This window comes from Punica granatum, chromosome 1, assembly GCF_007655135.1.
Source record: "Punica granatum isolate Tunisia-2019 chromosome 1, ASM765513v2, whole genome shotgun sequence".
In the NCBI taxonomy this organism is placed as follows: Eukaryota; Viridiplantae; Streptophyta; class Magnoliopsida; order Myrtales; family Lythraceae; genus Punica; species Punica granatum.
The window spans coordinates 40,360,821-40,375,524 of NC_045127.1; the positions used below are offsets into that span (position 1 = coordinate 40,360,821).

General features: G+C 39.0%; 1 protein-coding gene across 2 annotated transcripts; it reads right to left on the reverse strand.

Moving 5' to 3' along the window:
• Positions 1-4,279: 4,279 nt before the first annotated feature.
• LOC116192302 (cucumber peeling cupredoxin-like) lies at positions 4,280-5,918 on the reverse strand. Of its 2 annotated transcripts, none has more exons than XM_031520830.1 (2): positions 5,579-5,918; positions 4,280-4,905 (listed from the first exon to the last, which is right to left on the reverse strand). In XM_031520830.1, exons 1-2 carry the CDS (start codon positions 5,775-5,777, stop codon positions 4,556-4,558), a joined length of 549 nt encoding a protein of 182 aa, XP_031376690.1. In that variant the 5' UTR covers positions 5,778-5,918; the 3' UTR covers positions 4,280-4,555. The 2 variants fall into 2 exon arrangements, with proteins under 2 accessions (XP_031376690.1, XP_031376684.1); XM_031520824.1 differs by having other exon boundaries at positions 4,297-4,977.
• Between the last annotated feature and the right edge of the window lie 8,786 nt (positions 5,919-14,704).

Genomic DNA, 14,704 nt, shown 5'->3' on the forward strand with positions numbered 1-14,704 from the left:
TTTAAACTGTTCATGATCGTAGGAGACTTAACTGGACATTATTTCTCTAGATAGATCGTCACCTCTGTCTGTTTCCATGAGTAGTATACAGATACTAATGGAGATGGAGTAGTGAGTCTCATGCTATCTGATAACTGTTATCATGATAGATATTTGGATATTTATATGATAAGTAGTCTAACGTGACGTGCAGATAATATTCATACGGTAATTTACTAATGTCAATGAATGTTATCTGGATCGTATTAGTGCATATAGTCCTTAGACCTGAGATGCAATGCTATCTCAAGTATAGGAGATTAGGATTTGCTATTGTTAATGTATTTGTACTTAGCATGAGTATTCGGCAAGATAATGATTCTAGTTAGTTATACTTGGAGTTAGGTGTCTGAGCAAGAGGGGATTCGCTAACCTGAGTAAACAGGGAAAATGTCCTATGGATATAAGTTTTGTTCTAGATCGAGAAATCCTCGGCCGGGGTAGGTAGACTCGAATAGAAAAGAGTTTATGTTCAAGTACTACAGATCTAAGAATGAAATTAGAGAGTTCATATAATCGGCTATAGAGTTTGGCATCTACCGTAGCTCTGGCTAGATCGGGATCTTGTAGTGAATGGATTCAATGCATGGCATATACGATCAGAGGTTCGTCAGAATGTTTCAATTATACATTCGTCATCATTTGGATTGTCACGATATGCTGCTAGGTGTCACTCGTGAACTTTGGGAGCCAATAGCATTTTGGGAATTATGCTTTTGGTTACAGAAAGAGTTTCTAGTAGTGTCAAATGAGTTGATATTGTAATCTCATTGCCATTTGATGATGAACCTAGTTAATCACACACATTGAGCGTGTCTAAACCGAGAAAAGAATTAATTCTAATTAATGAAGTTAATTAGGAATTAATTATCGAACGAGGCTTGCAATATGGTTGCAATGGTGCTAGCACATTCTGAAGCCGAGTTCAATATCAAGGATAAATCTAATTAAGGAAATACAATAGTTTCCTTATTTGGAGAGTTTTTATAAATATATTGTCTATTGGTGGAAACTCACGCCAATGACTTGTTTGATCTTTCTTTCTTACAACAAGGGCAAGTCATTGGATGACTTAAGTGTGAGGACTCATTTGTGATTTATTAATTAATGTGGATTAATTAATAATTGCATTTTAGTCCTAGGGTGAAGATATATATATATATATATATATATATGTTCTTACAGATAACCCTAAAACGCAATCGATCAATAAGACCTAATATTAGAGAGAAAGATAGAAGGTTTCGACTGAGGCAATAACAGCAACTCAACCGTACAAATCCCAAGGCTGATCGGAGTTCTTCTCGGCTCCGGTTTGGCGTTTCAGTGTTGTCCTTAACGTCATTGAAGAGATCATTTCATTCCGTGACGATTCCGTTCGAGATCGGTGACCTAGATCGGAGCGTACAGGTTGAGAGGAGTCTAATCTCGGTGGAGACGTGCTCGTGTGGACGAGTTAGAGATCGGACACTTGGACGGTTAGTTTGATCGACCCGAATCAATAAGGCTAGTATAAAAGTCTAACTTTTCTTGTAAATTCGATATGTGATGTTGTCTTTTAGTTTAGAAGGCGATTCTTATATCAAGATCTTGAAGTTTTCGATTAAACGAGCACACGATAAAAATTTGATTTTTACCGTAATTAACTTTTTCGCTGCGCACTTGCTCGGTTTTCTTACATTTTTTCCCCTCAGCAAATACATATCTAGTCTAATTGAGAAAGAGAACGACCTGAGGCATTTTAATTAATCTTTAATATATTATAATTTTATTTAAAAAAATTAAAATACGAATGGTGAATGCTTCGACCTGAGGCCTCCAATTTGATGCAGATTTCGCTGTTTTCTAGTGTGAGAAGCCATGGTTCCTCTGTGATCTAAACAAGGAAATGAGGGAGCATGGCCACGAAGACTCATCTGCTCCTTTTTGAAAAGAGATCCTTGAGGGTAAATTAGGTATAGCGTGAATTCAATTCCAGTTCCATTCTTGCAAATTTTAAAAGATGTCAAACTTAAGATAAGATATGTAATTGTCACTGCAAATTTTCATTCCATTCCAGTCCAACTTATGCATTCCATTCAATTCTGAGGTACCAATCATTTTCAGTTTGCCCACAGCCATAAACGCATAACTTAATTCGAAAACGATGCCCACGATCAACTCGTTTTACGGGATTCCTTCTCATTCTCAATGTCGTCTGGCGCCTTCCGTCCTATTCCCTCTATTGAACTCCTGCTTATTTCGATAGGTTTTGGTCCTTCTCCTCTGCCCTATCCGCGACTTCAACCTTGAAAAAAGGAAAGTAAGGAAATCCGGGCGATGGGGGCACGATCTTAGTAACCACAACCATACGTGGTTGTGGGCCACTTCTGCTGTTGTCAGCCACTTCTTCTGTTGTGTTCAATGGGTTTTTAAAAAACGTTCGACCATATTTAACTTGCAAAGGGAGTAAAATAAAGAACCAAATTAAATGGGTGCCCTAGGTGCCTGGTTTGCAGTCGAACCGGTTCAACCAGCTGGCCCAGTCCGATTTTGAAAACTATACCGGATACGAGGGTACACCCAAAAAAAAAAAGAATTACTTTCCAATTAATAAGCTTTTTTCGGTTCATTTTTGTCAAGTTTATTATTATTATTATTATTATTATGATTATAAACTCAATTTTCATATTCTTTTATTGGGCACAGTTAAACCTAATCTATACTTTTATTTATATTGATTCAAAAATAAATGAGAAGCTCCCATTTCAAATTTTCGAACAAATGGCATGTAATGACAATCTCCAGAGTAATTATATAATAATAATAATAATAATAATAATAATAGCAACAACAACAACAACAACAACAACAATAATAATAATCATCATCATCATCTTATTAGGCATACGAAGAGTCAGATAAATGAGAAACACTCGTTTCAAATTTTTGGACAAATAAAATGACAATCTCCCTAACAATTATATATTATATACATAGATGTGTAATACGTACGTGTGGGTTAATTTAGGGTATAATAATAATTTATTTTATTTCCTCTATGAATGAAAAAATAGGTTTTATAGATAAACTTGGATGTCATATTTATGTGGATTACACGGGATCAACTCAATAAAGCACATTTATTTATTGTTTCTAAGCAAGTTCAACCCATTTAAACACGAAAAAATATTTAACTTTATTCGAACTCGCATAATATTTTATCATGTTATAAATTGCCATTGCTAATTATGGAGTGGACCAAAAGTATATTGAAAATTAGTTTTTAAAGTAAAATTTTTAGAACTCACTTTGAGAAAATATTCATTTTTTTAAGTTCACCGCCACAATTTTCTTTTCGCCTACATTCCCGGAGAGTGAATATTTCCCATTAGGGGTATCAATTTCTCTGTATAAGAAAATTGGCAATTGATTCCTACAAACGAAACTATTTACAAGATCGGGCTTGGCCCTGTATCTCATCATAAAAGGAAAAATTAAAGTCAAAAGACGAGCCCATCCGAATGAAGCATTTCGATTTCGATTTTTAACCAAATGAACCAGACTCCCTATAATCTATACTGCTTCAAAAAATAGAAGGAATTCTTTAGTCTAGCTTTCTATTTCCTATTTTACCCATATAATTTATATTATATTATTTAAGGATAGTTACATTAAGGATATAATTGAAAACTTACACCAAAAAATAATTCATTCTTCCCCACCTTTCTCTCCCCTCCCTCTTCTCTCTCCTCATCTCTCGCGCCCTCCTTGCTCCTCTCTCTCTCTCTCTCCCCCCGCCACTCATAAGGAAAGGGGTCACGTTCTTTTTTTTTGGCTTTTTTCCGCTGAATAAAAGATTAGGTCGGATTATTAGTCAATTATGACTGCTCCAATTAAAAAAATTTAATCGCCACGAAATGTTCTTTTCATCATATTTCGCTGAGATTTTAACCTAACTTGATCACAAGGGGTCAAGTTCTTGGTCAATTTACTTTTTTTTTCTTTTTTTTTCTGTTAACTTCAATTTTTTTCCTTCCAGATCAATCAAATTACGAAGAATTCAGGATAGAAAAAAATCAAATGGTATTGCATGCGCAAAGTCGGTGAGTTTAGATAAATTATGATTAAACAAAAAGAAAAAAACAAATTATATATATATATTGTATACGTGTAAGTGTGAGTTTTGCGGATGCGCGATCTAATAAGTTATATATGAAACCGATTGCTATCGTGCTGCTGACATGAAACAAAGAAAATAGAAAAAGGAATAGAGAGTTTGAATCAATAATATCCCATCAAATATCCAAATCAAAAAAATATTAACATCACGGTTTGCTCTATCTTCGCATCCCCAAAGTAGATATGCCAAAATGACCCACCCTCTCAAAAACCAGCATACAGCATGACATGAAAATCCCGAACTAGCCCCAGATGAATCGCCAATATTCTTGATAAATCACGTGACTGAAAATTAATATAGCATTCATATGCAACATGGAATGCCTGGCATATCCAGTAATTAATCTTTCAATCCCTAAAATAATAAGACTAACGCCAGCAAGGAAAGAACACAAGCCGCCTGGTGCATGCTAGCGCTTGTTCGAAGAGCTCTGTTGGCCGACGGATTATATATAGTCACTGGGGGGGACTGGGGCGGACTAGTGTACGGAGGAGGAGGGGGCTGGCTGAGGCTGGGCGGGAGGCCGGCTCCGTGTTTGACATCAACTGCAAACCGCATCCCATTGACGCACTGGACGCCATCGTCGGTGTCTGAGAAGAAGTAGTTGAGGCCCTCGTGTGTCAACGGCACTGGGATGGTTAGCCGTTCACCGAACGCAGCGTTGCCGCCGTTGTACTCGAAGGTATCGTCGTCTGACGCGTCATCTGCGTTGCAGGCATCGTAGGTCGTCAGGTTAAAGGTTTGAATCACTGTCTGGTTCGTGTTGGTGATGAATACTGCGCAAACACGAAGGTAAATCATAATTGGCATCGCATTAAGAGATCAATTTGGGACTTCCTTCACAATTCCACACCCCAAAGTTTCGGTTAGTGCAGTTTGGTACCAATTAGTTTGAAATTCGTTTCGATTTAGCTCACTCCAATATGCAAGAACTATCAATTGAGAATGGCAAAGGGGGAAATTAAACCAGGACCCTGAGCTTCCAAGGCACATGCAAAAACACAACGTTCCCACTCTTCCCTCCCACGGGATAGATGCCGAGAAAATTGCTGAAAATCGAGTATCAACAGATGCACATTCTTTTTGTGATGGCAATTTCGACAGTTCTATCGGTTCGGGCAATAAGCTGAGACATATTACTACATTACAAGGAGACCAATCTTTTACACCAATTGAAAACTCTAGGGACCAAATTGAGATAACACGTGAACTTCAGGGACCAGACTGAGATAAAATGGAAAAAAAAGTGTAAAGGCAAGGCAGCAGCAGAAGATTTGATTGAGCTTCCTGATTAGGACATTAACTTCTAGTTTAGTTATAATAACAACAACAGCCGCTAGCGATGTTTATGTTCATAGTGAGGGGGTTTGAGCTTACTGAGGTAGTCGCCGAGGCCGAAGGTCTGAGAGGCGGCCCAGTCGGAGAAGTTAGCGGAGGAGGTGTTGGCGGTGGCATTGAAGAACCAGCCGGGCTCGCCGCCCACGGTGTGGTTGGTGTACGCGGCCGCGGTGGCGACGAGGAGGGCGAATGTCGCCGCGGCGGCCAGATTCCGCCAGATTGCCGCTGCCGCGGGCATTGGGGGACAGCGGATCTGGGGATACGCGGGGGGGAGGGTGGTGTGTGGGGTGAGGTGGTCGTGGGGAAGAGTGTTGTTTGATTTCTCTGGGGTTTTGAGTTTTGGGAAGTGTAGACGGTGAGGTGTTGACGCGGAAATAGATTCCGACGCTCGATGGACGATTATATTATATTTTGAGAATTTATTAATGATGCCACCTCGCTACGTAACGGGAGAAAATACTAATTAAATTACATGAAATTAGAGATTTAATTATAATCACTTAAATAATTGCTATAATTATTCTTTATTAAAAAAATTATTATTATTTTTTTTATAATATCATTTGAGATAGGATCATCTAAAATTTTTTATATATTTTTAGAGAAAGACGCGTATGCACGTTGCCAAACTAATTCTATTATACTAGAAAAAGCAACCGCGCTTCATAATTAGCTTTAGTCCTTATTTAACTTTAATTAAATACTACTTGAATCAGTTGTACTATAAGTTTAAATATATAAATAAAGTTTTTTACATAATATTTTTAACCAATGTTTTGTTACACTTTTATTATAACAGAATATCATTTTTGTGTTATTGAATTTTATCTGATTGAATTATTACAATATATTTCAATAATTGGGTTACCCAGGGAATGTTAATGATGAGCACCTATACGTAGGGAAATACTATATATCGATCGGAAAGTATAACTAAAGAGGAATTTATTTATCCTAAAAACAGATTTTTAGCTTAAAAAAAGAATGGCAAAATTATTAACTAACAAAAATATGATAAAAGAAGTGAGAACACAAAAATGGCAAAAATTTAGTTAGTGGATAGCTAACTTGCATATGATCATACTTCTTTTGAACCTTATTTCATCCCTCCTCTCTCTTTTCCTTATTTCAATAATTAGATAGCAACAAAAGTAATGTCTTAAAATCCGGCTCATGTGTCAATCCAAAATCTTCACCGGATCATTGGGTCAATCGGTTCTTGACCGGTTCAACTACAATTTGTCTTTTATTATTATTTTTTTATTTTAATAAATTGTAGGAAATTCTATGATTATTTAAGTTAAATTTGGGGAAATAGTCTAAAAATACACAAAAGTTTCAAGATTTCTTAAAATCTACTGATTTTTGAATTTTGACATGAAAATGCACTAAGTTTTATTCCGTTATCATATCTACCAAACCGTCAATAACTCTGTAATATACTGACGCTGCATATAATGGTGTACGTGTATAGCACGAAATCCTACGTGGCCAACCTCCTAAGTAAAAAATATCTTAGAAATTCACAAAGTTTTGTACTTGTTTCAAATCTACCATTTTTTTAAAAAATTTTGACCCAAAAATTCACAAAGTTTTATTTTGTTACCACATATACCAATTCCTAATTACATTATGAAATATGCCTACGTAGCGTATCTCCTGGACAAAAAATATAAAAAAGAAAAAGGAAAAAAAGAAGGATAACCCAAGGGAAGAAGAAGAGGCCATAGTTAGGCCTACTACGATTGTCCGTCCCTACTCCAATTGAGTCAATGACAACTTCTTCTTGAAGTTTGGTTAGTTTTTTTTTGTTCCTACTTGGTGAATTTTGTTAACACATGGCATCGTTGTAGAGAAAATTTTTAGACGAGGTCGGGTTTGTTCATTTTGTTATGCAGTTTCATATTGGTTTTGTCATCTTTATATTTCTTACTCCTCCAATTATATTCATGGGGAAATCTTTTTCGCCACACTTTTTAGATATACCTATCATATTCTAAGCATTTCTATTTCCTTCACAGTTTTCTACTTCATTTTTTGCCTTGGGCATTAGAGCTACTATATGATTGGCAATGTTTCACCACTTTAGTTGCAAGAGAGAGACAAGCAGTGAGGTTAAGAGAAAGGGAGAGACATGCAATGAGGTTGGGAGAGAGAACTAGAAAAGAGAGAAAGGAGACTTAGTTTGAGTCGGTGAAGTTGGGCTTGGCTACGAGCTAAAGTGGGAGAGGAAGAGACAACATTGGAGATTAGAAAGCGATGCATTGTTGGGCGAAGGAGGAGCTTGAGTTGCCAATGCATTCCTCTTCTCTTTTCTTGGAACGGAGAAAGTTGACGGTGAGGCAATCAAAACGTGGAATTGGATGGGCGACCAGAGAAGGCGACAAACCATAGTTGTTATTGCCTTTCTCTTCTCCTTGCTTTTTCTCCTTTTCTCGTGTTTTATTTTATTTTATTTTATTTATCCAGGAGAGAGGCCATGTAGGCATATTTAACGAAGCAATTAACGATATGGAAGATGTGGCAACAAAATGAAATTTTATGACTTTTTAGGTCAAATTTTTTTAACAAAGGTAGATTTGACATAATTATGAAACTTTATGTATTTCTAGGCTATTTTTCATGTCGGAGATCAACTATATAAGACTCCGTTCGCCACGTAGGCACCGTTATCTACCACATCAGCACATGTAATGGAGTTATTGATGATTTGACAGATGAGGTAACGGAATAAAACATTATGCATTTTCAGGTCAAAATTTAAAAACTAGTAGATTTGAAAATACCTTGAAACTTTGTGTATTTTTAGGCGTTTTCTTTTTAAATTTAGAATCATTAATAAAGTCATTACAACATTTGACATTTGAATTAGAAAATATAAATTATGTGACTGTTGGTATAGAGATGATAAAAAAACCGGGATTTAGCATAGGAATACTAAATTTTTTAATTTAAAAACCCCTCTTTTATATGTAATCAATTTACAATATGAAACTGAAATAAAAAAATATATACCACATATATCTAAATTTGTATATCTAGTATCTTGGATACAAAATTTCTTCTTATTATTCTAGTAGAACTCGGGAAAAGAAAATAACGTTTTTCTCGGAATAATTGGTTCAGCTATCAAGATCGGGGCATTAAGGTTGAAGACCTAGGTTATGCGCTAGATTGTCCGAAACATAATGGGTTTTAAGACATGCACAAAAATGAGATTTTTCCCAAAAAAATGAAAATTTAGAAAAGTTTCTGATTAATCTAGCAAAAAGTTGGGAAAAAAATATTCTTTTCTTGGAATAACTGATTCGATCATAAATATCGGGTCATTTAGATCAACTCGTGGATCATATTACGCACTACCTTGTTCGAATGAGAACCTTTTTCTTTTTCATTTTTTGTTGTAAGTGAGGCCCATCCACCTAACATAGTGAAAGAGAAATCTTAGTAGCTAATCAAGTGATACGAATAATCCCACTACGGAAATCGAACATTTAACATCTTGGTTGATATGCAATGACACTTATCACTACACTACACCCTCTTTATCGAATCATGACGGACTTCAAAAGATGAAAAAAATGGCATTTAAAAGAAAGCAAGATTTTTTTAATGAAAAAGGGCAAGTGCGAGTGGGAAAATATTCCCAACTCGCTTTCTCCATCTGAACGACCCAAAATCATTATCTTATATATAATGTGTGAATTATTGGTATATGCCCGCTCTAAGTTGTACACATAAAATTTATCATTTGCTTTATAAGGATTAAAAAAATTGATTAAGGGTAGTTAAATTTTAACTTACCACAATAATAAATAACCAGGAAAAATTAAAGAAAATATTATTATTTTATTCAAACTCATGAGAGAGAGAGAGAGAGAGAGAGAGAGAGAGAGAGAGAGAGAGAGAGAGAGAGAGAGAGAGAGAGAGGGAGGGGTAAATTATAGATAAGAGTGAGCCACAAGAAATAGGAGGGGGAGAGATAATAATAAAAGTAGTGGCAATTGATAATTGCGGTGACTTTTTGTCAAAGTTTTATGACAAAAATATTAACACATATAGCATTCAAATAAATATAAATAGATAACAAAGACCATCAAAAGCTATATGTTCTACCGAGTAGACATGATAAACACCAATAATTGGAAATTTGTTAGAAAATTGAAAGTCGTGGCGGCAAACAAACATAGTTTAGTCATATGCGAATAACATATGTACCAGAGGTAATAATCTTATAATGCACATAGACTTGCATTCTAAGAGTGGAGTTGTCATAACAAAGAAAAGCTATAGTGAGTAGAAGAAATATGCATAAAATGAATTTTTGTTTCTCATATTTATAGAATATTTCATACATTGAATTTTGATATGGCAATTATTAATGCCCGACCAAACCAAGCGGGGCCCCATGCGACTAAGGACCCTAGAACTGATTATCCCAATAAGTTATCAAACTAGGGCACATTGGATCACCTCTAAAACCCATAACACATGGGTCAGCAAGTTCGACTCGTATACCCCTCAACTACACGAGGACACGACCCCTTTCTCATCATTCAGTGTATTGAACCGCACAACCTCTCCCTCTGAATGGTAATAGTTAAGATGAATAATAATCCATGAACGTTAATCAAACATAATACGTGCGACCTGAAGTCCGGACTTGGTATGCGACCTCAAGCGCTCCAAAAACACGACAAGCCCCTGACCTCAATAGGATGAGGCCGATGGGATCGACCCCGCGAGCTCACCTCGAGTTCCTCGATCCTCTAAAGATCGAAGGGCTCCGAGGATCGAGCCTCATCCCCTCACCCGGGCTCTCCTCAAGGGGCTTGACCCTTTACGGCTCAAGGGGCTCTACCCCTCGAGCTTACCTTGAGGCACTCGACCCCTTGAGATTCGAGAGGCTTAAAGTTCCGAACTTTAGCCCTCGCTCGAGCTTCGAAGAGGTCGACCCCCCACAGCTCGAGGGGCTCGAGCTTACCTTGAGACCCTTGATTCTTTGAGATTCGAGGGGCTCGAAGGTTAGAGCCTTAGCCCTTGCCCGGGCTCGCCTTGAAGGGCTTGACCCCTAGCGGCTCAACCCTCCGATGGTCAATGGGCTCGAAGGTCGGGCCTTGCCTCTTTTAGGGCTCAGGCTCCCGATTAGGAGTCTCGAGGGTTGGCATGGCATTCAAGGAGAAGCCTCATTCCTCGTATCGAAGGGCTTGGTTCCCCCCCACCAACGTTGAAACCCTTACCATGGGACGTACAATTTTGAAAACTCTGAATCGACTGCCGACAACCCTCTAGTTAGGCTACTTGGCACCGATTAAACATGGGCTTTTTATATGGGTTGCGGGTCCAAACGAGGCCCATAACACACGTAAAACGAGAGATAAGTAAAGAAGTCCAGCCCAATTACTGGATGATAATAAGATAAAGTTCTGTAAGTCCTCTATAAATACGAAACTCCTTATTAAATTTAGCGGGATTCTCGATATATACTCTCCCTGCATCTTTCTCTAGACTCTCTCTACCCCTCTCCCTATATCTGACTTGAGCATCAGAGGGGGCTCTCGGCGATCGTTCGAGAGCCCTTCATGCAAGTACGGGACAACAGTCAGAGTCGGATAGGCAACCAGAAGATTTTTTCTGCAACATGTGGCACCGTCTACGGGGACGAAACAAAAAGTCGTGATTGTGATCATTTTAAGAATTCATATGATTTCTAGCCCCTCCCATGACCTGCAATCATCTAAGCTTGACAACTGCACTACTCAATCTTCCTCATAGAAATGAATGGTGAAAAAAGGAGGTAATGATAGGATAGAGGTAAGGACAACAACAAGGGTAGTAACAATTGGCAAATGCCCTTTCAGCTGCACTCAGTTTTGTCTACAGCTCCATTCTGACGGCATCTTACCCCCAGTATCAGTCCTTACCTTTTGGACTTCCACGTACTGGCGATCTCCTCGAAAATCCTCTGCTTCGGTCATTCATACAACTAACACCGAGCTCCAGCAACACGATAACCTCATCCTTAGCAAACACTCATCGCAACTAACGACGGAGCTATCCAAGCATCTCTGAATCACCTTCATAGTCGTTGCTCTGTTTGAGGAAACCATAGTTTAAGAACAGCTCTCATCTTTAGAATTTTCTCGGCAACTTCCCAAAAATAAAAATACGTAAATGCTAGGCGAAATCTAATTTGAGCCAGTTGGAAAAGCGTTCAAATCTTTTACTCCAACTGGCCACCTAATCTCCGGTGACTCCTTATGACACCAAAAGCTCCTAAGAATCCTCGTAGTAGCTGCCTTAGACAAACACTTTTCTCCTTTCTTCGGTGACAGGTAGCCCTCTTATACATTCCGAGGGATTAAACCCCTTGACTTCCTCGAAGGTTTGAAAGGCTCGACCACTCGAAAGGTTTGACAGGCTCCTCTCCTCCAGCAAGCTCCCATAACTCTTCTACCTCTTCCCTTGCAAGAATTGCTGTAGTGCTTCCTCCACTAGTAGTAGCCCCAAGCCAAGCTTCTTCTCCATCGCAAAGTAGTAGATCAATCTGCGCCTCCATCATAAGGACAGAAGTAACGGAACCCGAAGTCTAACCATCGGTGGTCGAAGCTCCTCTCTATTTAGGCCATAACGACAAGCAGCTGTTGCAGCTCCTAAGCTCCTTTGACTCCTACTGTTTGTTGATATGTCATCTTTCAGCTTCGGGATGGCCCCTCTTGAACTTCTCAAATCAAAAGCCGCCCCCGTCAATCTTGTCTTCTCAGGCGTGGTATCCACTTCACTAACCAATGCCCCAAAACTGCTCCCCGAATAGGCTTGAGTTCCCTCAGATCGGGCACGCATCGGAACCGCTCCTCGAATAGGCCCGACTTCCCTCAGACTCAGGCATGCACCGGAACTGCACCCTAAATAGGCCTGAGGTCCGTCAACCTAGGGTACGCGTCAAAACCGCTCCCCCAATAGGCTCGAGGTCCCTCAACCTAGGGCATGCACCGAGGTTGCTTCCCCAACAATTTTGAGGTCCCTTAGCCTAGGGCATTCATTAGAATCGCTCCCCCCTAGCCGGCTCAAGGTCTCTCGTCTTGGCGCACACACCGAAGTGACTTCCCTAATAGGCTCAAGGTTCCTTAGCCTGGGGCATGCACTGAAGTTGCTTCTCCAATAGGTTCGAGTTCCCTTGATCTGGGGCACACATCAAAACCGTTCCCCCAATAGGCTCTAGGTCCATCAGCCTGGGCACGCGCCGAGGTTTCTTTCTCAATAAGTTTGAGGTTCTTCAGCCTGGTGCACACCCCGAAGTTGCTCCCTCAATAGGCCCAAGCTCCATTGGGGTAGGGCACGCATTATAACCACTTCCCCCAATAGGTCTGAGCTCCTTCGGCTTAGGGCACGCATCAGAACCACTCCCCCTAATCGGCTCGAGGTCCCTCAGCTTAGGGCACGTGCCGTAATTACTTCCTTAACAAGCCCAAGGTCCCTCAGCTTGGGGCACGCGGCGAAGTTACTCCTCTAACAGGTCTGAGCTCCCTCGACCTAGGGCACTCATCAGAACAACTCCCCCAATAGGCTTGAGGTCCCTCAACCTGGGGCACGCACTAAAGTTTCTCCCCCAATAGGCTCGACCTCATTCGGCCTGGAGCATGCATAAGAACTGCTCCCTCCAACAAGCCCAAACTCCCTCATAAAAGTATAACGACAACTCAAGATAGGGAGACCGAGCAAGCAAGATAGTGGTTCTTATTTGAGTTCTTCTTCAAATTAGAAGTTGAAATGGGATCCAAGCTCAAGATTAATAGAGAAACCCAAATTGAATGCTGAAAAGGGCATGAGCAAGAGCCAAGGGGACAACAAGAAGAGAGGTAATTTTACATCCCAATCTCAAAGAAATAAGGATATTAAATGTTTTTGGTATTTGGGTCTAGGCGTATTTCTTCTTATTGTCCAAATAAAAGGGCAATGATTACGCTAAATAGTGGGAAAATTGAAACCTAAGATGAGGAAATTGATTCCATGGCAACACAGGATGATTCTAGTGATTATGAATATGTTGCTGAAGGGAATGCCTTAGTAATCATGACAACACGTAATGCACAAATCAAAGAATAAGAGAGAGATAATGTGCAAAAGAGAGAATATATTCCACACTAAATGTCACGTGAATGATTAGGTTTGTAGTTTAATCATTGATGGGAGTAGCTATGTGAATGTGGCTAGTAAGTTACTTGTTGACAAATTGGAATTGCATGCATTGAACTATTCTAGGCCATATAAGTTGTGATGGTTGAATGAAAATGGAAAAGTAAAGGTGAACAAATAAGTTATTGTTTCCTTTACGATTGGGAAATACAAGGATGAGGTTCTTTGTGATGTAGTGCCCATGCATGTTAGTCATGTGTTGCTTGGGAGGTCATAACAAATTGATAGACAAGCAATACATGATTGGTATAATAATCGATATTCCTTTATCAAGGATGGGAGAAAGGTGACACTTGTGCCATTGGCATCTAATCAAGTATAAAGATTAGCTTCGAATCAAGAGATTCATTTGTGAGAAAAGTGAGGTAGATGTTGAGATTCAAAGAAAAAGAGAGAGTGAGTAAGTGAGAAAGGAAAATGGTAAGAATAGAGATTAAGAAAATAAAGAGAACGGAAAAAAAGAGAGCCTCAACTTTAGATGAGACGAGAGAGTTAGTAGAGAGAAAAGAGAAAAAAGATGAGTTTCTGTGCAAAAGAAAGAGAGATCAAGAGTGCTTTCAAAACTAATCATCCAATGATCTTGTTCGTTTACAAATATGCTTATTTATCTAACCTTGATTATTCTTTCCCAAGTTTTGCTACTTCTCTTTTTACAAGAGTTTGGAGATGTCTTTCTCGAGGAGTTACACAAAAGTTTGCCAAGGGGAATAGAGCATCAAATTGACTTTGTGTCGGGAGCTATGATTCCAAATCGGCCAACTTATCGAAGTAATCTGGAGGAGACAAAAGAGCTTCAAAGGCAAGTGGACGAGTTGATAGGTAAAGAGAATGTGCGTGAGAGCATGAGCCCTTGTGCTATCCCGGTGTTGTTGATGTCAAAGAAAGATGGTACTTGGCGTATGTGTGTTGATCGCCCTGCTGTGAACAAAATCACGATAAAGTATCGACATCTCATTCATCGATTAGATG